We start from the raw sequence: 18,643 nt of genomic DNA, 5'->3' as shown, positions 1-18,643 counted from the left end.
TGCCCCTTGACCTTCCTCTGGCCTCCCCTACCCCTCAGTGTCTTGTGTCCATTGGTTATGCTTATATGCATGCATACAAGTACTTCGGTTGATCTTAACACCCACTCCCACCCCCGCCCCAACCCTCCCTGCTATAGTTTACAGTCTGTTCGATGCTGCACTGCCTCTGTATCTATTTTTGTTCATCAGTTTATAATGGTCTTTATTATCCATAAATGAGTGAGATCATGTGGTATTTTTCTTTCATTGACTAGCTTATTTCACTTAGCATAATGCTCTCCAGTTCCATCCATGCCGTTGGAAATGGTAAAAATTCCTTCTTTTTTACAGTAGCATAGTATTCCATTGTGTAGATGTACCACAGTTTTCTAATCCATTTATCTGCTGATGGGCACTTAGGCTGTTTCCAAATCTTAGCTATGGTGAATTGTGCTGCTATGAACATAGGGGTGCATATATCCTTTCTGATTGGTGTTTCTGGTTTCTTGGGATATATTCCTAGAAGTGGGATCACTGGGTCTAATGGGAGTTCCATTTTTAACTTTTTGAGGAAACTCCATACTGTCTTTCATAGTGGCTGCACCAGTCTGCATTCCCACCAGCAGTGCAGGAGGGTTCCGTTTTCTTGGCATCGTCACCAGCATTTGTCGTTTCTTGATTTGTTGATGATTGCCATTCTGACAGGTGTGAGATGATACCTCATTATTGTTTTGGTTTGCATCTCTCAGATGATTAGTGACTTTGAGCATGTTTTCATATGTCTCTTGGCTTTCTGAAGGTCCTCTTTTGAAAAGTGTCTATTTAGGTCCTTTGCCCATTTTTTTGATTGGGTTGTTTGTCTTCCTTTTGTTAAGTTGTATGAATTCCCTATAAATGTTAGAGATTAAACCCTTATTGGTGATAACATTGGCAAATATGTTCTCCCATGCAGTGGGCTTTCTTGTTGTTTCGTTGATGGTTTCTTTTGCTGTGCAGAAGCTTTTTATTTTGATGTAGTCCCATTTGTTTATTTTCTCTTTAGTTTCCAATGCCCTAGGAGCTGTATCAGTGAAGAAATTGCTTGAGCATATGTCTGGGATTTTGTTGCCTTTGGATTCCTCTAGTATTTTTATGGTTTCCCGTCTTACATTTAAGTCCTTTATCCATTTTGAGTTTATTTTTGTGTATGATGTAAGTTGGTGGTCTAGTTTCATTTTTTGCATGTACCTGTCCAATTTTCCCAACACCATTTATTGAAGAGACTGTCTTAACTCCATTGTATGTTCTTGCCTCCTTTGTCAAATATTAATTGAACATATTGGTTCGGGTCGATATATTCTTAGAAGTGGGATTACTGGGTCACATGTGAATTCCATTTTTAACTTTTTGAGGAAACTCCATACTGTCTTCCATAGTGGCTACACCAGTATGCATTCCCACCAGCAGTGCAGGAGGGTTCCTTTTTCTCTGCATCCTCGCCAGCACTTGTCATTTCTTGATTTGTTGATGACAGCCATTATGACAGGTGTGAGATGGTACCTCTTTTTTGTTTTGATTTGCATCTCTCAGATGATTAGTGACTTTGAGCATGTTTTCATATGTCTATTGGCTTCCTGAATGTCCTCTTTTGAAGAGTGTCTATTTAGGTCCTTTGCCCATTTTTTGATTAGATTGTTTATCTCCCTTTTGTTAAACTGTATGAGTTCCCTATAAATATTGGAGATTAAACCCTTATCGGTGATAACATTGGCAAATATGTTCTCCCATGCAGTGGGCTTTCTTGTTGTTTTGTTGATGGTTTCTTTTGCTGTGCAGAAGCTTTTTATTTTGATGTAGTCCCATTTGTTTATTTTCTCTTTAGTTTCCAATGCCATAGGACAGTGATGGCGAACCTATGACACGCGTGTCAGTAGTGACACGCGAACTCATTTTTTGGTTGATTTTTCTTTGTTAAATGGCATTTAAATATATAAAATAAATACCAAAAATATAAGTCTTTGTTTTACTATGGTTGCAAATATCAAAAAATTTCTATATGTAAAACGGCACCAGAGTTAAGTTAGGCTTTTTCAAAATGCTGACACACTGAGTTCAAAAGGTTCGCCATCACTGCTCTAGGAGCTGTATTGGTGAAGAAATTGCTTAGGCATAGGTCTGAGATTTTGTTGCCTTTGGATTCCCCTAGTATTTTTATAGTTTCCCATCTTACATTTAAGTCCTTTATCCATTTTGAGTTTATTTTTGTGTATGGTGTAAGTTGGTGGTCTAGTTTCATTTTTTTGCATGTATCTGTCCAATTTTCCCAACACCATTTATTGAAGAGGCTGTCTTGCCTCCATTGTATGTTCTTGCCTCCTTTGTCAAATATTAGTTGAGCATATTGGTTCGGGTCGATTTCTGGGTTCTCTATTCTATTCCATTGATCTATATGTCTGTTATTGTGCCAGTAGCAGGCAGTTTTGAGAACAGTGGCTTTGTAATACAGCTTGATATCTGGTATTGAGATCCCACCTACTTTGTTCTTCTTTCTCAGGATCGCTGTAGCTATTCGGGGTCTTTTTTTTTTTTTTTTTTTTCCAGATGAATTTTTGGAGAGTTCATTCTAGGTCTGTGAAATATACCATTGGTATTTTAATGGGGAGTGCATTGAATTTATAGATTGCTTTGGCTAGTATGGACATTTTGATGATGTTGATTCTACCAATCCATGAACATGGTATGTTCTTCCATCTGTCTATGTCTTCCTCTATCTCTTTTTTCAACGTCCTGTAATTTTCTGAGTAGAGGTCTTTTACCTCTTTAGTTAAGTTTATTCCTAGGTATCTTAATTTTTTTGGTGTGATGGTAAATGGGATTGCTTTTTTAGTCTCCCTTTCTGTAAGTTCACCATTCGTGTATAGAAATGCCATAGATTTCTTGGCATTAATTTTGTATCCTGCTACATTGCCGAATTCATTTCTTAAGTCTAATAGTTTTTTGATCGAGTCTTTATGGTTTTTTATGTAAAATATCATGTCATCTGCAAATAAGGACAGTTTTACTTCTTCTTTTCCAATTTGGATGCCTTTTATTTCTTCTTCTTGTCTAATGGCAATGGCTAATACGTCCAGTACTATGTCAAACAGGAGTGGTGAGAGTGGGCATCCCTGCCTTGTTCCTGTTCTTAAGGGAAATGGTTTTAGTTTCTGCCCGTTGAGAATGATGTTGACTGTGGGTTTGTCATATATGGCTTTTATTATGGTGAGGTATGATCCTTCTATTCCTACCTTGCTGAGAGTTTTTATCAAAAATGGGTGTTGGATTTTCTCAAATGCTTTTTTTGCTTCAATTGATATGACTATGTGGGTTTTTTCTCTCGATTTGTTTGTGTGATATATCACATTTATTGATTTGCAGATATTGTATCATCTTTGCATCCCTGGGATAAATCCTCCTTGGTCATAGTATATGATCTTTTTGATGTACTGCTGGATGCGATTTGCTAGGATTTTGTTGAGGATTTTGGCATCTATGTTCATGAGGGATATTGGCCTGTAATTCTCTTTCATTGTGTTATCTTTATCTGGTTTTGGTTTAGGGTGATGCTGGCTTCATAGAATGAGCTTGGAAGTGTTCCTTCCTCTTGAATTTTTGGGAATAGTCTGAGGAGTATAGGTTTTAATTCTTCCTTGAATGTTTGGTAAAACTCCCCTGTGAAGCCATCTGGCCCCGGGCTTTTGTTTGCTGGGAGCTTTTTGATGACTGCTTCAATTTCTTCCATTGTTATTGGCCTATTTAGATTTTTAGATTATTCCTAATTGAGTTTTGGAAGGTTGTCTTTTTCTAGGAATATGTCCATTTCCTCCAGGTTGTCTAGTTTGTTGGAGTAGAGTTGTTCATAGGATTTTTTAACAATCATTTGTATTTCTGTGGGGTCTGTTGTTATTTCGCCTCTTTCATTTTTGATTTTGTTTATTTGGTTCCTCTCTCTTTGCTTCATGGTGAGCCTGGCTAGAGGTTCATCTATCTTGTTTATCCTTTCGAAGAACCAGCCCTTGGTTTCATTGGTCTTTTGTATTGTTTTTTTGGTCTCCATGTCATTTATTTCTTCTCTAATCTTTATTATCTCCTTCCTTCTGCTCACTCTGGGCTTTTCTTACTGCTCTCTTTCTAATTCTTTGAGTTGTAGAGTTAGATGTTTTACTACCATTTTTTCTTGTTTTTTTGAGGTAGGCCTGTAGAGCTATGAACTTCCCTCTCAGGACTGCTTTCATTGTGTCCCATAGGTTTTGGATTGTTGTGTTTTCATTGTCATTAGTTTCCAGGATGTTTTTAATTTCTTCTTTGATCTCATTGGTAACCCAATCGGTATTTAATAACATGCTATTCAGCTTCCAAGTGTTTGAGTGTTTTGGATTGTTTTTATTGTAAAAACAATAAAAACACTTTGATGTCTATTTTGTCAGATATAAGTATAGCAACCCCAGCTTTTTTTTCATTTCCATTTGCCTGAAAGATATTTTTCCATTCCTTCACTTTCAGTCTGTGTGAGTCCCTTGTTCTGAGGTGGGTCTCTTGTAGACAGTATATATATGGGTCATGTATATTAACCATTCAGCCACTCGATGTCTTTTGATTGGAGCATTTATTCCACTTATGTTTAAAGTTATCATTGAAAAGTACTTGTTTGTAGCAATTTTTAGTTTTTTGAGCCTGTGTTCTAATATTATGCCACTAGGGGCCCGGTGCACGAAATTTGTGCACTGGGGTGGGGGGGTGTCCCTCAGCCCAGCCTTCCACCTCTCACATACTGGGAGCCCTCAGGGGATGTCCTATTGACAGCTTAGGCCTGCTCCCAGCTCCCCTTGGGGAGCAGGCCTAAGCCTCAGTCTGGCCTCCCTTTTTGGGAGGTGACCGGGCTGATCAGGGGAAGGCACCAGCCCCATCACCCCGCTGCTGCAGCTACTGCCAGTCACCGCAGCCAGCAAGGTTTTTTCATCAACACGGACTCCAGTCCCTTCACCATGAAAAAATGACAACTTTCTTTAGGCATTTTCAAGATGTGTCTTTCATATAATAATTTCTTTATTATTTTTTTTTTTATCCTCACCTGAGGATATGTTTCCATTGATTTTTAGAGAATGTGGAAGAGAAAGGGAAAGACACAGGGAAACATCAAAGTGAGAGGGACACTTTGATTGGTTGCCTCCTGCATGAGCCCTGACCTGGGAGAAGCCTGCAACCTAGGTACATGCCCTTGGTCAGAATTGACCCCAGACCCTGCCATCGGCAGGCCAAGGCATTATCCACTGAGTCAAACTGGCTAGGGCAGGATATGACATTTCTTAGCCCTCCAGCAGCAGACCTTCGTTTTTTTCACCAGGAGTGTGGTGAAAAACCCTAGATCACCGTTTTGGATTCTTTTTACCCAAGTTACTAAGAATATTACCAGTGGCATACAGGGAGCTTAACCAATGAGCGGTCAGAAAAGGTGCCTCCTCTGTAGTTCACACCAATCTGCAGCTTGGCACCCCACCCACCCCCGCCCCAGGCTTGACGCCTCTGGCTCAGGCTTCAGGCCTGGGCAGGGGAACCCCATCTCCCCCAATCACGGGCTCCACCCTTGCCCAGGCCTGACCCCTTGGCCAGAGGCGTTGACCCCCATCACCCTCCGATTGCCAGATTGGCCCCTTGCCCAGGCCTGAAGCCGCCACCAGAGGTATAAGGCCTGGGCAGGGGACCCCCATCTCCCTCCCATAGCTGGCTCTGCCCCCTGCCCAGGCCTGATGCCTCTGGCCCAGGTATCAGGCCTGAGCAGGGGACCCACACACCCCTCTGATTGACGGCTCCACCCCCCGCCCAGGCCTGATGCCTGGGCCAAAGGCATTGACCCCCATTACCCTCCAATTGCAGGATCAGCCCCTTGCCCAGGCCTGATGCCTCTGACAGAGGCGTCAGGCCTGGGCAGGGGACCCTCATTTCCCCCATCACTGGCTCTGCCCCCAGCCCAGGCCTGATGCCTCTGGCCCAGGCGTCAGGCCTGGGCAGGGGACCCCCAGACCCCTCCGATTGCCGGCTCCGCCCCTGGCCCAGGCCTGATGCCTCTGGCCCAGGATTCAGGCCTAGGCAGGGGGCCCCCAGCCCCCTCTGATTTCTGGCTCTGCCCCCCACCTAGGCCTAATGCCTCGGCCAGAGGAGTTGACCCTCATCACCCTCCGATCCCCGGATCAGCCCTTTGCCCAGGCCTGAGGCCTCCGGCAGAGATGTCAGGCCTGGGCAGGGGACCCCCAGCTCCCACCATCCCTGGCTCTGCACCTGCCCATGATCTCTGGCACCACCCCTGCCCAGACGTAAGGCCTCTGGTGGAGGCATTAGTCCTGGGCAGGAGACCCCCCAGCTCCCCGGAATCTCCTGCTCTGCCCCGGCCTAGACCTAATGCCTCTGGCCAAGGCATTAGGCCTGGGCAGGGGACCCCCAGCTGCCCAGGATAGCTGACTCTGCCCCCCGATGGCTGGTTCCGCCCCTGCCCAGGCCTAACACCTCTGGCCGAGGCTTAGTCCTGGGCAGGGGACCCTCAGATCCCTGTGATTGCAGGCTCTGCCCCTGCCCAGGCCTAATGCCTCTGGCCAAGGCATTAGGCCTGGGCAGGGGACCCCCAGCTGCCCAGGATCGCTGACTCCGCCCCTGCTCCCTAAGATGGCTGGTTCTGCCCCTGCCCAGGGCTAACACCTCTGGCCAAGGCGTTAGGTCTGTGCAGGGGACCCCCCCAGCTCCCCGGATTGCAGGCTCCACCCCTGCACAGGCCTAACGTCTTTGACCAAGGCTTTAGGGCTGGGCAAGGGACCCCTAGCTCCCCGGACTGCCGGGAGATCGGGTTGGGGGCGTGACTGCAGGCGGATGCCACAGCTGCCCTGCAAGCCCAGGTCTGCCAGCGGGAATGTGGGTCGGGGGCGTCCGCCTGCACTCACGCCCCAACCTGCTCTCAGGGGTTGGGGACGTGACTGCAGGCAGACACCGCAGCCGCCCCACCAGCCCTGGTCTGCCAGCGGGAGCGGGTTGGGTGCGTGACTGCGGGCAGAAGCCGCAGCCGCCCCGCCAGCCCTGGTCTGCCAGCGGGAGAGCCGGTTGGGGTCTTGGCCAGTAGGGGACAGCTGCGGTCACGCCCCGGCAGCTCTGGGTTGGGTCGCCTGCCATCCAAGTCACAGATAGCAGGCCTGGATGGCGGAGGGGCAGGCAGGATGGCGCTGTCCCATCCTGCCTGCAGTATGCAAATTAGCTACCATCTTTGTTGGCGGTTAACTGCCATCTTAGTTGGCAGTTAATTTGCATATCGCCGCAATTAGCCAACGGGAAGGGTAGCGGTCGTACGCCAATTACCATGTTTCTCTTTTATTAGATAGGATTGTGGTCTGAGAAGATGCTTGGTATGATTTCAATCTTCTTGAATTTGGGGAGACTTTGCTTGTGACCCAATATTTGGTCTATTTTTTAAAATGTCCCATGTGCACTTGAGAAGAACGTATATTCTGCAGCTTTGGCGTGAAATGTTCTGAAGATTTCAATTAAGTCCATCTGATCCAGTGAGTCATTTAGGATTGCTGTTTCTTTGCTGATTTTTTGTCTAGAGGATTTATCCAGTGATGTCAGTGGTGTGTATAAGTCCCCTACTATGATTGTATTGTTGTCGATCTCTCCCTTGATATCTTCCAGGAGTTTTCTTATGTATGTGGGTGCTCCTGCATTGGGTGCATATATGTTTATCAGGATTATATCCTCTTGTTGTATTGATCCCTTTAGTATTATGAAGTGGCCTTCTTTATCTGTTGTTATGGCGTTCACTTTGATGTCTATTTTGTCAGATATAAGTATTGCAACCCCTGCTTTTTTTTTCATTTCCATTTGCCTGAAAGATATTTTTCCATTCCTTCACTTTCAGTTTGTGTGAGTCCCTTGTTCTGAGGTGGGTCTCTTGTAGACAGTATATATATATGGGTCATGTATTTTATCCATTCAGCCACTTGATATCTTTTGATTGGAGCATTTAGTCCGTTGATGTTTAAAGTTATCATTGAAAAGTACTTGTTTGTAGCCATTTTTATTTTTTTGAGCCTGTGTTCCTTCTTACCTTTTTATTTCTTCTTTTTACAGCATTCCCTTTAGCATTTCTTGCATTGCTGGCTGGTAGTGATAAACTCCCTTAGCCTTTTTTTTTCTGCGAAGCTCCTGATTTCCCCTTCAATTTTGATTGATAGTCTTGCTGGATAGAGTATTCTTGGATTCAGTCCCTTGCTTTGCATCACTTTGTATATCTCCTTCCATTCCTTCTAGCTTGATGTGTTTCTGTTGAGAAATCATTGATAATCTGATTGGGGATCCTTTGTAGTTAACTCTCTGTCTCTCTCTTGCAGCCTTTAAGATTCTCTCTTTGTCGTTAACATTTGCCATTGTAATTATGGCATGTCTTGGTGTGGGTCTTTTGGGATTCACCTTGCTTGGGACTCTCTGTACTTATGTAACTTTTTTCTTCCCCATATCTGGGAAGTTTTCTGTCATTATTTCTTCAAATAAATTTTCTAATCCTTGCTTCTCTTCTTGTCCTTCTGGAGCCCTATTATATGTATGTTATTTCATTTTGCATTGTCCCAAAGCTCCCTTAGGCTCTCCTCCTGCTTTTTCATTTTTTTCTCTAGTTGCTGTTCAGATTGGGCTTATTTCTGTACTTTATCTTCTAACTCACTAATTCGGTCCTCTGCTTCTTCTAGTCTACTGTTGAAGCCTTCCATGGTGTTTTTGATTGTAGCTATATCATTTTTCATTTCTTCCTGATTTTTTCATAGGTTGTTGATTTTCTCGTCCATCCGGTGTATGAACTGTATGACCATTTCTCTGAATTCTTTTGCTGTCATGTTGCATGCTTCCGTTTCCCTTATTTCCTTTCTTGGCGATTCCTCCTTTTCTTTCCTCTGGGGATTGTTTCGTTGTCTCCCCATTCTTACTATCACCAGAAGGTTTAAATATCAAGTTGCAGGGGCCTGGGCTGTGTACAGTGGGAGTTTTGCACCCCCCAAGTGTCACTGAAGAGCTCTGACACCAAGACGCGTGGCTGCTGTGGGTTGGTGGGAGCCGTGCTTGCCCCAGGTCAGAGTCTCAGGCTTTAGTGTGGCCTTGTGTGTGCACCTAGAATCAGGGACCCTGCCTGAACCACGTTGAAACAGAGAACCTGCTGGGGTGTGCCAAAAATCAAAGTCTCCTAGTGTGTGCCAGGAGTCAGAGGCTCCCTGTGTCCACGCCGAGAATCGAGTATCAGAGTTGCTTGGTGCTATCTTGCACCAAGAATCAGGGTCCCTATGTGCTCATGCACCAAGAATTGGAGTCGCTGACTCTTAGTGTGAATGTACTGGAATCAGGAATCCCAGGTGCACACAACGAGAAACAGTGTCTAGTCACTATTGCTCATTGCTGCCTCTTGCATGGAGATTCAGGGTCCCCGATCTGCTTTGGAGACCAGGTTGCACAGTCGCACTGTGTTGGCAGGAGGTCCACTCCTGCCCTGCAGAAAACAGCTTTCTGTGTGTACTTGCCCTGAATCAAAGTGAGGTGGCACTGCCGCTCAGTGTGGGTGTGGGGTCTGGTCACGTGGGAGTGCACTGCAGGAAGCAGACTCCCCGTGTTCATGCACCCAGGTTCAAATTCAGTGCTGCCCCCCTGCATGGGCACGGGGTCTGGTTGCAGGGAACAAACTCCCTGAGTTCGCACCTTCAGGTTCAAATTCAGCGCAGCCTCCCTGTTTGGGTGCCAGGTCTGGTCATGGGAAGCAAACACCGGGTTCATGCCCCCAGGCTCAAATTCAGCGCTGTCTCCCTGTGTGGGCACAGGATCCGGTCACAGAAAACAGTCTCCCCAACAATGCGCACCCAGGCCCAAACTCAGCATAGTCTGCCCACCTGGGCACGAAGCCCAGTCACGGGAAACAAATTCCCCAAGTTTGCACATCCAGACTCAAACTCAGCTCTGTCTCCCTGCCCTGTGTGGGCGTGGGATCTGGTCCCAGAAAACAGGCTCCCCAAGGATGTACACCTAGGTTCAAATTCAGCACAGTCTCCCCGCCCGTGGAGCCTCATCGCGGGAAACAAACTTCCCATGTCCAACACCAAGGCTCAAAGTCAGGCAGAGCTGCTGCTGCTGAGTGTGTGCAGAAAGCCTTATTGTGCAGCTGGGGTCTGGAAGTTCCTATGCTGCTGCCGCGGGGGCAGTGGGGGAGGGGATTGGCTTTGTGACTCACAGAAATCTGCGGCCGGGGTGCCTGGAGTCTTTGTGTCCCTGGGTCTGTAGCTGTGGTCGTAGGTCTTCTACCAGAGTGGCTATAGGGTTCTGGTTTGCTACCGAGACCAGACTGGGTGGTGGCGAGGCTAGGATCCTAGTCTCAAGCCATTCTGTTCTTCAAGATGGCGTGGTCTCTGCGCCGCTGGTGTCCTCCCTGGAGAGTTTGCAGTGGCAGCGGGGTTTTGCCATCTATGACTGCCTGGATTGGCAGCCACTTGAAAGACCTGCAGGATCTAACTGTCCCTATTTCACACACACACACACACACACACACACACACACACACACACGTTCACACACTCCTCTATAGCTCCCTTACTCTCTCACACACTCTCCCTTCCTACCTTCCTGCCAGTCGCCATCTTTCCGGATCCAAAAATGTTTCTTATATATCATTACCAGTATATTGGCTGGGCCACAAAAATATTCATTGTGGACCACATGCAGCCCATGGGCTATGAGATTGACATGCTTGCCCTACACCCACACCAAGGCCCCTATATAAGTTATCCACAAGAACCCCTTGGGAAGCTCAACTTCTCCTTTCAGGTGGACTCCCTTGTGCACAAGCTCTTTTAAATAAACTCTATCTGCTTGATCTTGTACTGAGTTCAGTGCTCATTTCTATGACATTGAGACTCAAGAACTTGGCATTCAAGGACCAGAAACATGATGATCAAGACATATAAAGAATAAACTAAACTGAAGCTTCCCCCTTCCCTCAATGTTCATACCTTTTCAGAATGAGGATATGGTATTATTTGTTTTTAACAAAGTAATTCTAAGAAAAAAATTATATGCTCGTTCAGAAAAACTGCATGTTATAAATATTAATTTAACATAAAAGTGTAACAAGTTAACATTTAGCCATACTAATGTTGTGTTACCATAAAAATTACTGGATGCAAATTGTTATGTAAATCTGAAATTCACTGCCAACTTTAAGACACAAACTTAAACATTTTATTAATTTCAAGAAGAATGTTATTATATAAATTAAGTTTATTCATATTTTAAGTGACATATTCATTTCTAATACTTAAAAGCTTTGCTTTTTATATGTTCATGTTACAATTAAACATCTTGCTGAAGTTTTGTAAGAATCCTACAGTTTTCCAGGTAATCATGTCATCTGCAAATAACCTTTGTTTTTCTCCTTTCCCAAAGTTATGTTCTTTTAAATAACTCAGAATGTATTAAAGTGGTTATTAGACTCCCTAATTTTATTCCTAACTTTAAGAGGTATGTCTTTAGTGTTTCATAGTAAATTTGTGGTTAATGTTATATTCCTTTAGACCAGGAGTGGGGAACGTCTGGGCCATGGGCCATAGTAAGGTCCTCAAAATCATTTGGTCTGGTTTGGCCAAGGCATTAGGGGGGAGTTAATTAAATGTTTGATGAAATATAGCAGGCTAATTTCAAGTTGATAATTTTGTATGGCCTGAGAATCCTATCTAATAAAGAGGGAATGTGCTAATAGACCTTCATGCCATCACAAAGATGGTGGCACCCACAGCCAATAAGGAGGGAATATGCTAATTGACTGTCCGCCCTCAAAGATGGCAGCGTCCACAGTCACAAGATGGCAGTGCCCAGTCTCCTCAGCCCCACCGGAGTGACAGGTGCGCAGCAAGTCTGGGCCCACCCCCAGGCAGGCCCGGCCACTCCGTGTGCCTGCCTTCAGAGTCCCCCAGGCCCCTCAGCCCCCCAGCTGCCCAGAGCCGCCTGAGGCTTGCACTGCCAGCAGTGGCAGCAGCAGAGGTGTGATGGGGGCGTCGCCTTCCCCTGATCACCGGGTCACCTCCCTCCCCTGAGGGCTCCCGGGCTCTGAGAGGGGGCAGGCCGGGCTGAGGGAACCCCCTTTGGTGCATGAATTTTCATGCACTGGGCCTCTAGTGATGTTATAAATATCCAAATGGCCCTTGGCAGAAAAAAGTTTCCCCACCCATGTGAACATACTGTACTAAGTTTCATCAGGACTGCAAGTTGAATTATATTTTTAGACATTTATTAAAATGAATGAATGATTTTCCTCCTTTGTTGCTCTACAAATATAATAAAATACTTAAAACAAAACAGGATACCAACCTTGTACAACTGATCCTTGAAGTATGTGGGGGTAAAGGGTGCCAAACCACCCCATCCCCACAGCTAATAATGTGCATATAAATTCTGACTCCCCCAAAACTTAACTACTAATAGCCTACTGTTGATGGGAAGCCTTATTGATAACATAAACAGTTGATGAACACATATTTTCTATGCTGCATTTAATATATGCTGTATTCTTACAATAAAGTAAGCTAGAGAAAAGAAAATGTTAAGAAAATCATAAGAGAAAATACATATATTTATTGACAATAAAACTGTGTTGTTTGAGGTCAACTATATTTCTAGAATGCATGCTACACTACTTGGTCATGGATTAGTGTTTCTGTAAAATATAGTTGATGTTGATTTGTTCATAATTCTTTTTTATTTTTGTTGATTTTTTGAGAGGAAGGGAGGGAGGGAAGGAGGGAGAGAACGAGAGCGAGAGCGAGAGAGAGATATGATTTGTTGTTCCACTTACTTATGCATTCATTGGTTGGTTTTTTTCATATGCCCTGACCAGGGATCGAACCCACAACCTTGGTGTATGGGGATGGCACTCTAACAACTGAGCTACCTGGCCAGGGCTGTTTATAATTCTTTAAGACTTTTGAAACTATTTTATTCTACTTTCCTTGTCAATTTTTTGGTATTGGGTTCATGCTAACTCTAGAAAATACATTAGAATGCCTTTTCAACATTCTGGGACAGTTTAAATAGCTTTAAATATATCTTCCTTGAAATGTTAAAACATCTATAAAACACCTGGATTTGATGTCATTTAAAAAAATTCTTCCATAATTTTATAAAAGGTTTAATGATTTTGTATTTGGATTTATTGAGATACTTTTGATGTCTTTTTCTAAAAAGTCATCCATTTCATCCAGATTTTAAAGTTTATCAGCACAGGGTAATACAAAATTCATTTATAATTTTAAAGCCTTTTATTCATCCTAAATACTTTGTTTTACATGTTCCTGGCTTTCTATATTTTGCTATGTTACTGTAAATAATTTGTTTTTCTTCTTCAATGTTTTGAGAATATTTATCTTGCTTTTAATATTTATAATTTCTTTGGCATTTTCCAAAAGCATTCTTTTATCCTTCATTTTTCTAATTGTCAAAAGTTAATACTGAAATGGAACATTCTATTTCTGATGAAAATGTGGAGAACTTACTAGCTTCTCCATCTCACCTCAATCTCAGGGTCCCATTTAATCCTGTTTTTAACATTGGTTAACATAGTCTTACCAAAATTCTTACTAATAAATTGCTTCTTTTCCTATTACGTATTCTTTTGAATAATTTAACATTCTATTCCATTTTAAAAATGGATTTACAACAATTATTTAAATGTATTGATGTTCAAGTGGTTTTGGTGTTCACTACAGTCTTTTAGAATGAGTTTGATTTAATAACTTCAATTCTCCATCTCTAAATTAGTTAGAATAATCTATGCAGTTAGTTTTTTCAAGAATAGCATGTAAACAGTATAATTTCTGAGCACTTGCATATCTGAACATTTCTCTCCATTGTCTTCACCTATGAAAGACATTTTCACTAGGTATAAATTCTTAGTTTAAATTTTCCCTCTCCAAAAGTTGAAGGGATGGTTACTTATCAACTTCTGGCATTGTATGAGGCTAGCTTTGTTTTTCTACTCTTGCAGATAACTGGCTTTTGTTTGTTTCTGCTTTATCCTTAATATTTAATACTTACCATTAAATTCTAATTGTAATGTATCTAAAGTACAGGATGTGTCTAATTTAGACTCCGTTCCTCAGTGATTTTTCTGGAACATGATGAGCTCTTCCAATCTGTACATGCAGATCTTTCTTTAGTGGCCGCCCCCCCCCCCGCCCCTGCCCCCCAAATCTTTATTCAACTACATCTTTGAATAATACTCTGCTTTACTTGTCTTGTTCTCTTCTTCAGAAACATCAAATATCCCATGCTGAAGTGCCAACCTCTGCTCTACCACCTGGCATCCACTGTCTTACTGGTCCCATCTCTAGGCACTGTGTGTTCTGAGAAGCTAGTCTTTTGTTCTGTTAACAAAAGTATCCATAATGGAATTTTTCTGAAGTATCCATAATGTACTTTTTTTATTTCTGGCTACTTCACTCATCTTTGGCTACAGCAGGACATAGATATCTCTAGGTGTTGGGACTGTGACATTTTAATTTTTCAGTGTAAAATTTTTTTTATTTTGTACAAATATGCTTTGGTAATAATTAAATTGTTTTGGAAAATAAACTAGAAAAATCAAAATTTTTTTCTCTAAAGTGTTTCATGGACAGCACAATAAAAAATCAGTATCTGTGAATCTAGGATATATAGAAAAGTTATAATATGAAGGTGATAGTTAAAAATTATGTACTTTTGTTTCCAAAGGGGGAGATTTCTAATATATTAAGAAAACAGAATAACAACATGATCTAGCCCTGTTCCCAGATAAACACCAGTTTTATTCAAAATAATCACATAATTTTAAGAATTTTTATAAAGCAGTTGTACAAAAAAATAACCCCAGTGTCATTAATTCTGGAAATTCTATTTTACACATTAGTACTACCTAAGTTGAACTGTAATATTACAATCATTCCAGAGCTCCTCTAGATTTCATTCTTAAAGTAAAAAAAATTTTCTATTTTATTTTTCATGATAAATGATGCTACTGAAACTTTACTTGGTAGATTTTTAGTTACTTTGATGATTTTTGCAATCTTACAAATAAGCAACACATATATAATGTATATAAAATAATAATAAGCCAGTCTAATGGCTTGAATTGGAGGCCAGGGAGTTGCATTTCGTTAAACCCAAATTGAACAGAGTTGAATTTAGGTTAATACAGAGAAAGGCATGTTCTGGATGTGTTGTCCTTTGTATTTCCTGAAGCATCAGATGAATTGTAAAAAGTTCGAAGAACTTCTTATTACTCCTGTAAGAGAATGAGTACATTAATTTAATTACACACACTTAAGGAATTCATTTGTAATTATATTGATAACATGTGTAAATGTAAGAAAATGGCATCTGTTTTTAAAAATAGTGAAGAAAATAGGTAACTAAGAAATTAACATGCCACCCAGCTGGTGTGGCTTAGTGGTTTAGCATCAACCGAAGAACCAGGAAGTCACAGTTTGATTCTTGGTCAGGGCATATGCCCAGGTTGCAAGCTCCATCCCTAGTAGGGGGCATGCAAGAGGCAGCTGATCAATGATTCTCTCTCATCATTGATGTTTCTCTCTCTCTCTTTCTCTCCCTTCCTTTTTGAAATCAATAAAAATGTATTTTAAAAAAAGAATTAACATGCCAAGACAAATAAAGTGGGTTTTATAAGATAGGCCTAAAATAACAAAGTATTCAAGGAAAAAGAAAATGGTTCATCTTCCTGAAAACTGCAGCAATTCACTATTACAACAGTTGAGAATTGCTTTTTCTGTAACAGCTAGAAAAAGTCAAATACAAGTACTAGATCAACATATTTTAAGTAAGCTGGGCTTTTTAAAGTAGCAGAATATTGGTTTACCTATTGCCTTTGTACCAAAATAACTTTTCAACCGTCCTCTTTATAAAAATCAGTTAGTAATTTCATGATCAATTAGTTAGAATTATATCTGATTCCATATTTCTTGTCTACATATACTTGTATCTTGGGAGAAATTATTAAATAACTGTATATAACCATCCATTTGATACAGAAGAATTTATATCTTTGTGGTTTTAAAGATTTACTTTAAGACTGAGCATCAACTGTTCCCAACACAAGGCTATATCTGCAATTTTGGGACCACTTAAAAAAATCCCATGAATTAACACCTAAGGAAGAATGAAACCTAAGGAATGTAATTGCAGTTTCATGGCACCACATGTTAACTATAACAGGCCTTATTGAGAATTTACTGATTACAAATCAAGACAATCATATTACAGTCAGTCTTCAAGAAAAGGAAGACAATGATTTGGTAAGTTTAACTGACACCAGATGAAAACCAATGATTTGCTGAGGTGAGTATGAGATTGTAATTTGATAACTAATAATTTACTATGATGTGGTAGGTACCAAAAAGAGCATATGAACCCACTATCACATATCTGCAAATAATTTTAAGATGCATTTATACTTGAATGAAGCCTGGTAAATACCTAAGTTCACCACCATGAAAATCATGGCTGAGGGGAAAGAAAGGGCACAGAGGAGCTGAACCAAAACTATAATTTAACTGTCATAAAAACTGGACTATACCAAGATTCTAAGAAAATATAGCTTCAAAATCCATTTATAATTTTTAAAATGATTATACCAATATTTGCTTAAGAGGAAATATAAAAAGAAAGCCCCTAATTCTTACAGTAAAATCCAAATTAGTGGCAGGAAGCTCATATAGTTTCCTAAAATATACATTATTTAAAATCTTTTCTGCTGGCTTCTTTCTCATTCCCTAAACTAACTTTAGTACATAATAAGAATCTGACAAATTTACTTTATTATCATTTTTATTTTCACTTGTGGTGGTACAGAATACCAGTGTGCAATAATTTGTTCTAATACTATCACTTGATTGCTAAAAATTGTTCTTAGTTTTACATACTCTGTGGTATTCAAAGTTCACTTAGCAGAAACAACAAGACATTCTAAGATTAAAACTATAATTCTACTGTATCACTAAGTATTAAACAAGTATTAACATGCATGAATCTCAATTTTCTACATTTACTAAAAATTTTGATTTAATAATCAAAGTTGAACTAGTATAGGATTCAGAAAGGTCTAAATGAGCACAAAAAGATGTTTTTAAATAAAAGTATTAGAAATAAAAAATTCTTACTTGATTTTAGAAAGTTTCTGTAGAATAATACTGAGTTTTTCTAGTATTTGAAGATCAAGCTTAGGGGTTCGAAGCAGCACAGAACAAGTACGAAAAAACAGAGTGTTGCTACAGGCTTCCAGGAAAGGCTGCAAGGATTCTGCAAAACAAAGCCCAGTGCCTGACTGTTAGGGAGTAGCCATAAATAAATAAATAAATAAATAAATAAATAAACCAAGATAAAATCAGAATTGTATGGGGTATTTTTAAATATTGAGTTGATTTTCATATATAAACTTTGAGGCAAAAATATCATCATCTTAAAAATTAAAATACCCACTGGCTCTTATTGAACAATGCAAACCAAAGATAAGATTATTAAGCAGAATTGAGCATAAATCCCATGTCTGAAAGAAAGGGGGGAATCATTTCTTCAATAAGTTCATAACAGTAGGCTGAATTTAAATAATTAGCAATAAGAAATTTTGTTGGGATAGTAAAAGTCTTTTAATACTCTATATTTAACAATTTCATTTCAGTGTTAATGACAATTTATATGATCACTGGATACGGAATAGCTTTTTAAGCATATAAGCAAAAAGGGGGGAAGACTCATAAAAGAAAGATTGAAAATTTTCACAATAAAAATTTTAAATGTCTATGTAAAAGAATTTGTAAATTAAAAGGCAAAATCTCTAAAAAAACAAAACAAAGCAGAAGGGAAATGCCAAACTTATTTTTGTAATTTATTTGCCAGAAGATTGTTTACTACTAAAAAAAAAAGATGGACCTAATAGTTTAGTAATGAACAAACATCACATTTAATAGCAATATTAAAATATTTCCTCTAATTAATTGAATAAATACAGTAAAAATATTAAACCTTAATAGGATAAAATAATAGGAACTGGGAAATTTGTATCAAAAGCCTTAAGAGTGTATACCTTTGAGTCAGCAATTCTGCCTCTTAGAATGTGCCTGATAGAGACATATGCCAAAGTTTATGAATAAGGAATACAGTAAAGTTTGTAATAGTGAAAACTAAAAAGCTCTGTTAGGGCTGCTATGAGTTGGACAAAATAATATATAAAAATGTCTTTTTCTTAAGGTATTATTATTGGCAATTAGGGAAGCTTGAACAGAAACAAAAAATATTAAAATGGTCTTTTAATATTAATGGCCGGCAGGGGAGAGCAGTTAGGGGGATCAGGCCAGCAGGGGAGAACAGTGGCCTAAAAATGGCCTAAAAATAATCATGGCCTTTAAAATAGTTAAATTCCTCTGTAAAAAGTCTTTGTAAAACTCAGAAGCTCTCACAATGTATATACAGGACTTGATTTCAAACACAGATACATAAGTTAATAGTTATAAATGACATACAAGTATGATGGGTTTGCATTCTTCATTCTGTTTGCATTCATCAACACAGCTTGAAAATCTGTATGACTGTATCTTGA

General features: G+C 40.5%; 1 protein-coding gene across 6 annotated transcripts in view; it reads right to left on the bottom strand.

Annotated features, from left to right (window-relative positions):
• Nucleotides 1–14,604: 14,604 nt before the first annotated feature.
• Nucleotides 14,605–18,643, bottom strand: part of CCDC138 (coiled-coil domain containing 138) — a 201,566-nt gene continuing 197,527 nt past the window's right edge. The window contains exons 13-14 of one of the 6 annotated variants that reach the window (XM_059688358.1): nt 17,208–17,346; nt 14,605–15,316 (exon numbers count right to left, since the gene is read on the bottom strand). In XM_059688358.1, coding sequence (XP_059544341.1) covers nt 15,151–15,316; nt 17,208–17,346 — 305 coding nt within the window. In that variant the 3' untranslated portion in view covers nt 14,605–15,150. The remainder of the gene's footprint in view (nt 15,317–17,207; nt 17,347–18,643) is intronic. The other 5 variants (XM_059688356.1, XM_059688357.1, XM_059688355.1 and 2 more) reach the window with 5 other exon arrangements.

The sequence above is a fragment of the Myotis daubentonii genome, chromosome 3 (genome assembly GCF_963259705.1).
Source record: "Myotis daubentonii chromosome 3, mMyoDau2.1, whole genome shotgun sequence".
NCBI lineage: Eukaryota > Metazoa > Chordata > Mammalia > Chiroptera > Vespertilionidae > Myotis > Myotis daubentonii.
The sequence above is the reverse complement of the archived record's forward strand: the minus strand, read 5'-3'. Positions and strand labels throughout refer to the sequence as shown.